At 37.8% G+C, this 11,392-nt stretch overlaps 1 protein-coding gene across 1 annotated transcript in view; it reads left to right on the top strand.

Moving 5' to 3' along the window:
- Positions 1 to 1,905: 1,905 nt before the first annotated feature.
- Positions 1,906 to 11,392, top strand: part of LOC107669579 (extracellular tyrosine-protein kinase PKDCC-like) — a 33,395-nt gene continuing 23,908 nt past the window's right edge. The window contains exon 1 of the mRNA XM_016461885.1: positions 1,906 to 2,981. Coding sequence (XP_016317371.1) covers positions 2,274 to 2,981 — 708 coding nt within the window. The 5' untranslated portion in view covers positions 1,906 to 2,273. The remainder of the gene's footprint in view (positions 2,982 to 11,392) is intronic.

Here is an 11,392-nt window from a genome sequence, read left to right as displayed (position 1 = left end):
TATAGCGTTGATAAGTCCAGCTTTCTGTACACGTTTACATAGCCATATAAAGTATTTTCTATGGTTACTTTATGTAACCATAGAACTATGGTTATTTACGTTCATAATTTTCCATTCTTATTCTTATTCTTGCTGTTTTTATTATTATTATTAGTAGTAGTAGTAGTATTAGGCTATTATTATTGTTAGGCTATTTTAACGTCCATAGGATGGAGCCAAGTGTCTCTTTTCACGATGCATGTACCGTCTACAATATTGAGTTGAGCGTTGTCAACATTGGCAACATATGTTTTTATTATTAGCTTGTTGTTGTAGGCTATTATATGCATTGACAACCCATAAATAAACCATATTATTTTGTGTTAAACTTTCTGTTACAGTGCAAGGCCCACGTTTAAACCTGTTTGTAACAACTTTAACCCACGACAACCATCGCAAGCGCATTTTCTCCAGTCAAGTTTTTCACATTAGATTTAAACTAACATCACTTAATTGCATTAGCTTAATTAGTGCTATAAATAAAAGTGGACGCATGGCAACACTGAAAGCGCCCCTGAAGCGGGGCTCCTGCTGATCTGTTCTTATTGCTCTAGTTTCCAGGTTGATTGTATTTGTTAATTAGTTGCTAACAGCATGGTAATGCGTGCTTGATGGATAGCCGTGTGTCCCTGGCATTCGGCACTGTTCTATTCCTGGCCAGCAATTTTCTCAAGCCCTCTCGCAACGAGGAAAGAAAAAAAAAAAACACTTTCGGTGCCCTTACGAGGTTGTTGATTGATTTTGCCGTTTATTTACTCCGAGTCTACAAACACAACAGGCTTCATTTTGGTAGTCATTGAATTCCTTATCTCGCGCGAGTTTAACAAAGCTTACAAGTGCCGTGTTTCCATCATTTCTCTCCCCCTTTGCCCTCCCGTGTCTGTTTTTCATTTAAACTTTTACTTCTCCGACCCTAGAGACATAATTATACACCTTTTTATTTCCGAAAGTCAGAGGGACTTGCAAACTGAGCCGAGTCTAATGCGGTGAAAAAACACAATTAAATGCTTGCTTAAAACATTTAGTAAACACATAGACATGCAGCTATAACTGTATCGTGTGGATGTTTAGTCATGTATAGGCCTATACCTAAAACAGACAGGGCAACTTCGATAAGTTTTAACTATAAAGCTTTAAATATATTACACAAAATTAGGTGTTCAAACCTGAAGCCTTAATTAAGAAACTAACAAATAAACAAATGTATCTTCTCGAAAAAAAGTTATTCTGTTGCAGATCAGTAAACTAGGGCTTGGAGTGTTATAGTAACCAATATATAAACACACACACACACACACACACACATATATATATATATATATATATATAAATTTATAACAGATTTTTTTTTATCAACATAATTTTTATTTCTAAAGTACATGCACGGGATTATTATTATTATTATTATTAAGAGTATAACGGAAAATATGCCATTTATGTTAATTTACTCGTCCTCCTGTTCGAAACCTGTGCAACGTTCTTCCTTGGAACAAAAGGATACATTTTGAAGAATGTGTTGGTCACTCTTTTTCCTGCATTGTCAACGAATAGGGACTGAAAATGTCCAGATAAACATAAAATATAACAAAAGCAGTCAATAAACCGCATAAGCTTCATTGGGTCTTAATTTTGGTCTGCTCCTCACATAATATGGCTTCCAACGATTTAAAATAACCTAACACATGATGTTTGCGTTCCTTTTTGAGGCTTGATATCAAGTCGATCACTATTCGTTGCCAAAGACATTCTTCGAAACCTATGCTTTTCACAGAAGAACGAGCGTCATGCTGGTTTGGAGCAACCTGAAGGCGAGTAAACGATGACCGAACTTTTATTCGCGGGTGAACTATTCCTTTAAAAGTCTGAAACACTGCTTTTGCATAGCAGCAGGGCCGAGCCAGCTGCCAATCAAAGTGACGTCAGTCTGGTTCGAGTCGCGCTGATCGAGGCACAGCGCCGGTGCGCGCTCCGAGACCCCCGTTAACTGGGCGCACACGCAAGTGTCACCATGAGCAGCCTTATATGGGGTGGATCTTAAATCATAACTGCAAGATGAAGACGTGAACATACGGCACATCCTTCTGAGCGCAGCATCATAGACTTCCCTCGCGATCCTGAACGCTCGGCGCTGCACGATACTACACTACGGCGCGGCCAGACTGCCTGCCAGGCGGCTAGGCGGAGGCTGGAAGGGGGAACACATCTATTTTCTGCTGATAATAATAAGCAACAAAATGAAGCGGAGAAAGATGGTGGTGGCGGCGGGCTTCTGCCTCTCGTTCCTCATGGGCACGCTGATGAATTTATTGTTTATACCGGGATTTGAGCCCCACGGAGAGCGCGTCCATCGCCACCGCCACCACGAGAACCGGCAGCAGCAGCCCGACGCGGACGCTCCTGCCCGGCTTCACGTCGACGAGCTGCCTCCCGTCGAAACGGCGACCGTCGGGCGACTCCCGGAGCTCCAGCGGCAAATACGCGAGCGACTGGACGAGGTTCTGCGGTACCGGCAGAGACGGGCGCACTGGGTCGGCACAGGACCGCTGGAGCGCAGGCGACTCATGGACCTGGAGCAACGCGGCGAGGGGGCAACATACAAAGGGATCGGGAAAAACAATAATTACGATCAGTCTCAACCGACTGTATCCATAGCAACAAAATCACACCGGGAGATTACGCGCGAGTCGGTGCTCGGCTGCAGCAGTATTGATAACGTTACCAATGTCCAGTATCTGGGCTCAGGATACACAAAGGCGGTGTATAAGGCGACTCTGAACAGCAGCTTCTCCGTCGCATTAAAATCGGTGGATTTTGGGGGTCACGATATGGAGAATTGTGTGAAGAAATACGGGTCGTCTACAGACTGCTACAAACTCGCATCGTTCAAAATTGTCAAGGAAATGACGCTGATGGAGAGACTGCAGCACCCTAATATTCTCAAGGTAATACAATTGACTTTATTTTAATAAAGCAAATTTAGATCACATTAGCTCATTTATAACCACACTTTAGTTTAGTGTGCACACTTTGAAACGTTTGAAACGTCATTAGAACACTATTTCCATATTTTTAAAATAATTTCAATTTTACGAATTTTCAATTAATTTTACAAGAATTTCTAAACCAGTAATTTGATTCAAAGTACCTGAATCGGTGTAATAGCAAATTAATTCATTAGGTTATACTTAAAGGACAAAACTAGTTTTAATTTTTTTTTATGGTAGGCCTATGTATTTACATGAGTGACATTAATATAAACAACATTCATGTAATAGCCCATGGCATTAGGTTGAACTGCTTGCACTGTTATGTAATAGCGTAATATGTGTAGCATGAACACTCGCGGGCACATTAACATTTTATCAATTAATGGGCTCATTAAAGCAATTGTAAAGCAATATCTAAAGAGTATAACGCAAGTAACTCAACAGGCATTTCTAGGCTAAACTCGCGTGTTTAATTACTGTGTGTGAATCTCAAGTGTGAATATTTACGCCTAGAGTATCAAAATCAACACTAGTTCGAGGTGTGTGTGTGTGTGTGTGTGTGTTTTAGTAATTAGCCTATTATTCAATCAACAATGACTAAAAATGGGTATTGGCTCGTCCGCGTATTTAGTCCCCAAATGTAGGGCGCTCAGAAACGGTTCTGCTTTTCCTTGTGTGTCATTTATTTGACATGAGCGGTGGTGTAGTTGTTGAAGTCGTAATCAGCTCTTGTAAACATAAGCGAACGAGACTCGGAAATTAACAGCCCTCGTTTATCTTCTGCCTCTGTCTTCAGACAGTCCTGCAGCTCCGCCAGCCTCAGAAATGAACCAGGCTCTGTCCAAGGAAAAATAAATAAAATTATACTTACAGACTTACTTAAAAACGGTATGTGAATTTAATTTCATTAATGAATTTAATCTGTTATCTGAATTTAACCCTTAGAAAATTATTTTGTAGGCCTTTCTAGTTATGGGTTTAGTGCTTCTACAGACACGGTGCAGCTAATATGAAGTGGATTTTGATTCATAAATAAATCAGATTCAATTTAAATGGTGAAAATGTCTCTGAAAAATGTTTTGAACTTTTCGCCCCTGAACAGTTCCAAAAGGTAAATTTCACCTTTTAATGAACATGCGTTTTCAGTTCAACCACTGCAGAATCCATAGATTAAAACAGTTTACATGTTAGAATTTAGTTGTGCACATTATGCATAATATCCAAGATAAATCAACAAAACTATCTCATAGGTTTGATATGTATTTGGCCTGCAGTGGAACACATCCCCCACAATTTAATATGGCCACGGAGGCATGGTTTATTTAATTTCAAAAGCCGTAACCGTTGAGGTCCTGTTATTGAAGGCTTTATCAGAAGCTGTATGTAGATTGGGGCCGCCGACCTGATTTCATTCTGTGTGCTCACAGCAGGGGACCAACAATGCAAGACCCCAGTTAATGAACTCACACAAAAGACACAGTTTACGGGCAAAAGAACATCATCATTGTTATATCTCACCACTTACACAAAGACATAATTCTCTGAAGAGATCACAGACAGCTGCCACAAATTCGTAATTTTTTAGTATCTAAAAATGTAAACATAAAAGAGAATAAATTCACAAAGGAGACATTCTTGGTTTGACTGAACATTCCTATGTCACACACACACACACACACACATATATATATATATATATATATATATATGTAAACATTGGATTGTTGACAAACAAAACATAGGAATATATATGCATTAGGGAATAACATAATATTTATGTATTTTATGTATTTTTATCTTTTGGGTGAAACCAAATTAAATGAGGCCACAGTTTGGTTTTGTTATTTTTATCGTAAGCCTACACCTTTTGCTTGACAAATATACACACTATATGAATATGGAAAATATTTCATATTTAGACTTATTTACAAAACGTATTTATTAAGTTTTTATTTTAAATGTTTTTAATTTTGATTCTTTGTTTCTTATTTGTCAAAGAAAGAAATTATCTTAATTTAAAGAAAGAACCAGCATAAACCTATAAAATATAAACAAAAATCATTTTGGTGTAAATGCAAAACATTTTCCAGTGTAAAGTTTCTTATATTTTTTTATGATCTATTTATTTACTCTCTATTTTACCTTTCAAATGAACTTTGTTAAGCTTGACATAAAAACACCTGATTTAGTCATTTATAACAGTGACATTGTTCAAATGTTTTAAAAACCTTAGCTGTGATTACACAAGCTCAGATAGACTTTTTCCCATTACATTTCAAGTATTTTACAAATATCAATATGTGTTATTGTTGACTTGAATATGGGCATCAGCTCCAATGTGTACCTCATTCTGTAGTCAAGTGCCACGTCTCACTTTAAATGTATCACCTCTAAGAGCTTCAGAGCAGGCTGTTTGCTGCGATCAGGCCCGACTTTTTAAAACTTTAATAAATCAGCAACATTACTCACATAATACCTCTCTCTATAAACCTATAATGATGGAACACATACACAGATATTTCTCACATGTAAGTATTAATAAACAAACCGTGTAGTCGGCATCTTGCTTGTTTCTTCGCCCTCGCACCTAACCAGTCAGGACCAGAAGTGTTACTTTTCATTTGCTTTGGCAGCCGCCACATCAGACAAAAATAAATGGCTCTTATTTTATAAGTTGCGAGGTCAGAGGTGAGAAGATATGATACGGCGGGCTGATTAGCACCAGGCCGGGTTCACCCAGAGTGCACACAGAAAGGATCTACACAGGTCTGCCTGCCGTTGGCCTGAAGGAGGGAGGTCACACTGCAGTGCTGTCTCTACTCGGCTTTCCAGGGCAGATTCTGAAGTCGTTAACTAACATGTCTGTCAAGCAGATCCCCGTCTTCCTCTTACAAGCGAGGGCAACACCTGTTATATAAACAGTCATGATTGGTGGTGGTGGTGCTGGACTGTGTGGACAGGGAGAGTGGGCTTATTCATGTACGTTTACCATGTCAGACACTGGATGAATTTGAAGACACTAGAGAGAAAGATGCAAACGGTGTGTGTGCCTGTTTAATGACCACCGAGCATCTCTAGTTAGTAGGCCAAGTAATAAATTAAAAGAATAGTTTGCACAAAAATGACATTTTTTTGTCAACTTTTAGTAAATTCATGATGTTTCAAACCCATATGACTTTCTCTCTCCTGTCAAAACGCAAAAGGAGATATTGGTCAGAATGTTTGAGCTGCTCTTTTCCGTACAACAAAAGTGGATGGTGATTTAAGCCAGTAGTATACTTGAGTTTTTAAGCGTACGCTAGGGTATGCATACAGCGTGCATGACTCAACTTCGTGCAAAAAAAATAAAAAAAAAATAAAAATATATATATGCACTGTTTTGTTTGTCCACAAGGTGGCAACACTGCTGAGGCCTGTTGTTTTACAGTTGAAAAACAGACAAATGAGACAGAGCAACAACAACAAACTACTGGAGATGCAGCAACAATAGACGTACGTGTTGTGTGAGAGGTTTAAAAGATACTCGCAACTCTATTTTAAACGAGTATAAAGACATAGTCATATCAGTCATGACTTCTGGAGAGAAATAGCACAGATGCTGGACACTGATGAAACCTTCTAGTGCGCATATGTCTTTTTAAGCTTTTGCATCAAAACTGAAGCGTACTTTGGGCTTGGCACTGCCAAGCGCTGTCGGTCATAGAGTCATATGGACTAATTTTATAATGCTTTTTTATCTTTTCTAGAGCATGACAGTAAAAATTACAATCTACTTCCATTTTGCGATTAAAAAAAGGCAGCTCAGATATTCTTTCTAACATTTAGTTTTCTGTTTCATGGATGTTAAAGTAATAATATAGGCTTGGAACAACATGAAAGCAAAGAAGGGCTGCCCAAATGTTAATTTTATGTGTGAAAGTTCTCTCGAGTGTTTGTATATATGGAAAGGCATTTGAAATGGTGTGTTGGGCAATCTGCAACACAGCTTGGGGGCCTGATTAGGGTGGTCTTGCACTGGGATTATGTTTACATTAGCATGTCATTCTGTTAACTCTTCAGATTCTTAGTCGAGTCCCAAAATACACACACACACTGCAGGGTAATCAGTAACCTGCTAATGTGAGCATGTAACATGCGAATGTGAAAGTTGGGTGTCCTAAACACAGAGGCCCCCAGGGTCATTTTAAAAATGGGAGTGAGACGGAGAGTTTTAGTGCTAGACACAATTAAACACGGGTTAATACTTTAACCTCTTAGTTTGTCAGGAAGGAGAAGGCGACTGGGATCCAGTCAGCAACAATTGTGTATCTCCATTTAAAGCGATAGTTCACCCAAAAATGAAAATTCCCTCATTATTTAATCACCCTCATGTCGCTCTAAAACTTTATGATGTAATTTTTCCACGGAATACAGAACCAGTGTAGAACTCGCACTGATTTGAACTTGTTCTTTTGAGCAAAAATAACATGATTGGTTAGACGTCGTTATCTCATTGCGTGTTTTCTGAGAATTTCTGAGGTTGGGATTGTTAAAGACTGTGTTAAAATCCCGAGTCCTGAGAAAGAGTTCAGAACAGGAGGATTGTGGGAGGAAATGAGTCGAAGATGGGGATGAATTCTGCTGGAAGAACTCTGAACGCATTCTACATCGCTCTGCTCTCTGTTTATTTTACTAGGCAGGAACAGGTTGATGAGGAAATCAGCTTGTCTCTTTCCATCGTGCGATCGTTTTACTAAAAAGATCCATGATGTGACTTTCAAAGGGTAGATTCACAGATTGAGGATTCAGAAAATAAATAAATCATGTAAACAGTTCAAGATGAGTACATTTCATTGCGCTTCTGTCATAGTGTTAGTTTATTGGAATTTAGATTAGAGGTGTTAGTCATTTCTACCTTGAAAGATGCCAAACTCATCAGCATTAACAACTGCTGAGTCACGTGAAGCACACCAGGCACAGAACCAGGCACTTGAGTGAAAACTTCTGAAGCCTTTGAACACTTTGGCAGCAAGATTGAACAATTTCGCATTTCTCTGTTAGGGCCTTAATAAGTCTCAAATCTGTTTAATGTTCACTGATCAATTTTAGAAGCAAGGGAAAATGATTTAAGACTTTTTCCAGCGGCGTTCCTTCAGAAACTCTGATTAAAACAAGGTGGTAAAGCTCATTCCCTGAACTCACTTTTATTCACTTTTCCCTCCTCGCACACATTTCAGTCTGATCCAAGCTATAGCTCAGCACACGGGCCGTCCGGTCAGTGTCAATACCCTGTTACTGAGCAGCTCTTGTTCCCGTGGACAGTCCTGTCCTCACTGACCGTAGACGCTGGCTTTCACTGCCCACCACCATTTCATCTCTGGGCAAACATGGCCATCTCTGTGGCCAAATTGATTTGTTGCCAGGGTGTCCTCATTAAACGATCGCGGTAGGGTTGCGAGTGAATGTGTGTTAATATATTAATGGCATCTAATAGAAATGCTTTTGTGAAGGCTATTGAGCACGTGGCACCAGTGAGGAGAATTTTGGAAGAACAAGAGCTGATGAAGATGCTAGTTAAAGTCAGCGTGAAATATAAAATAGCTAACACTTCAGAATAGGGAACACGTATTTACTATTAACTAAGAGTTTTCCCTCAATAAACTCCTAATTTGCTGCTCATTAATAGTTAGTAAGATAAGTTTAGGTATTGGGTCGGGTTAAGGGATCTAGAATATGGTCATGCAGAATAAGGAACTAGTAAGCACTAATAAACAGCCAATACGCTAGTGATATGCATGCTAATAAGCAACTAGTTAAAAGTGAGAATTGGACCTTAAAATAAAGTGTTACCCATGCTGTTAATCTTAATGTGAACATATTGTGCATTTTTTAATCTCATAATTCTTAATCAAAATATAATTACTCAATCTTTCTTCTCTGGTGACGTATGCTGGACATTTAGTCCACTTAAACTCTACAGCTTACTTACAAATTGACAATCTCACATTCAGATCTGCCTTCATCCAGTCAACAAATGAAAGATAGAAGCAAGTCTTTGCTCCACATTTTTCTTCTTTTTCGATGATCCATTTAATTTGGATGTGCATCACAATTACGGAAGAAAAGATGTGTCGCTACTGTCTCATTGTGACTTTAACACTTTATATATATATATATATTAAAAGAGTACTCTTGTTTTAAAGAAAAGAAGAGATTTTTTTTAACCAAAATGCATTATTTAAAATTCCTAAAAGATTATTATTTTTCTTCTTCTTCGTGCATTTAATTTTGGAAAATTATTTAGATAATGATTAGAATAAAAGTGTAGCAGAATTTTTTTTTTTATAAACTTGAAGAAAAAAAATCACTAAATTCTAAGTTGATCACTAAATTGGTGGCATTGTAAAGTCATAGTATTAGATGGTATGATGGTAATATGATATAAACCATAGTACTGAATGGTGACCATATTGATATACCACAGTACTTTAAGGAACACCATGGTATGTTGCAAAAAAAGGTAAAAATCAAGTGTGTGTAAAAAAAAAAGTGGGAATCATGTCTGTGAAAGACGTAGCTATTTTTTTTTTTTCGGATCAGACTAGGACACAGTCTGTTGGCCACTATCCTTCACTCCTCCCTTAATGATCCCGCTTACTCAGTCTTTCCTGACAATTGAGAAAAAGCTTCCTAGAGATCAAACTGACTGCAAAACAAACAAATAAATACTAACTTCACCCATCTCTTTTATATTGCTTACATGCACAAAAATGAAACAGATCTGGAATTCAGTCAGTGCAGCTGGATGAAAACGTTCAGACCAAAAACTAACTGAAATGACAAAAAATAAAAATCTTTCTGGTGCCCTTGGTGAAATTAGCATCTGGTACAAAGCAGCTCTGGACAGATACAAAGTCTTCGTTGTAAATGAACTGGACAGGCGAGTTGACCTTTGAGCTTGCGTCAGTCAAAACGGCACCATGTGGCTAGACAGACAACAGCGCTCCTCCATGTGCAGATCTGTTTTATTCCCAGCAAGCAGCCGTGGAGTCTGCAGCACAAACACACACAGTCGCTCACATTTTAGATGAATCGTGCTGATAATAGTCATTAGAGTGCATTTAATCTCAGATAGGGCCTTTGCTTTCTCGGAAAGGTTTGCTCTGCACACAGATCTTAGATCAGATTGGTCCGGCCCCTGCTTAATATCAGAGGCTAAACTTGTTCAAGATCCTCCCACAGGGACAGTTCTAAAGATCCAGAGTTGTTGTCCTAAAGTTGACATTGATGGAGATAGCCAAATGAGATTGTATCTCGGGAGCTGTCAGAAATCACATTGCTGATTTATACGTTGGACACTACGAGCCAAAACCATGTCTGGAATTGAACGTACGGCAGCTTCTGCTGATCACCAATTGAATGTGCTGCCAAGACAAAACGGTTAAAGAGCCAGCAGCACCAGCTTCCAATAGTTATTTTCTAGTGTTTTTTTGTTTGTTGTGCCACCAACAGACATATATAGCTTCGACTGAGATGCCCACATTAATTAAACAAGCAAAAATAATATCAGCATTGCAAAAAAAAAAAAAAAAACTCTAAAAAGTAATTTTGAATTAAAAAAAAAAAAAAATTTATATTAATATAATCTTTGGTATATTGGTATATTTTGATATATTTGGTATATTGCCATTTTGTTCTACATATTAACCTATCAAAATTCAGTTTTTGCTTTGGAAAAAAAAAATCCACCTGGGTTAAAATGTATCCGAATTATAGAATTCGGATCAATTTTAACCCAGTCGGATTTTTTTTTTTTCCAAAGCAAAAACTGAATTTTGTTAGATTATATTATTATTATATAATACTTATATAATACTCCATCGGCATATTGGCATTTTGTTACTTGTTTTAAGTGTTAATCTAATAAAATTCTGTTTATGCTTAAGAAATAAAAAAATCCAATGGGGTAAAATCTTTCTCAATTCTAATAATTTAATTTAATTTTATTTAATTTTATTTTATTTTATTTAAATATATAACTAAATTAAAATGCCTTTTGCTGTGTGTGTGTAAATCATTCATAAATACATTTATAAATGATCATATTGAAATGAATGCAGCACTTTACATATGAATGTTTTTAAAAATGTTTTCTGGAATAAGGCCCAGTGTACATGGACTTTGCTAGGCAACATAACATCAAGTGTGTCGTCATCGGACAATTTTAGCATTGCCAGTGTGTATCAGTCGGAGGTGTTATGCATTGTTAGCAAGTGTGAATGATGTGACTATATTAAGGAGTAGATGTTTGCATGTACCGACGCAGATTTTGAAGGTTATAATTACGACACAGATGAACATGGAAACTAACTTGTTAACTCACACAA

The sequence above is a fragment of the Sinocyclocheilus anshuiensis genome, unplaced genomic scaffold, assembly GCF_001515605.1.
Source record: "Sinocyclocheilus anshuiensis isolate Anshui unplaced genomic scaffold, SAMN03320099.WGS_v1.1 scaffold460, whole genome shotgun sequence".
NCBI lineage: Eukaryota > Metazoa > Chordata > Actinopteri > Cypriniformes > Cyprinidae > Sinocyclocheilus > Sinocyclocheilus anshuiensis.
The sequence above is the reverse complement of the archived record's forward strand: the minus strand, read 5'-3'. Positions and strand labels throughout refer to the sequence as shown.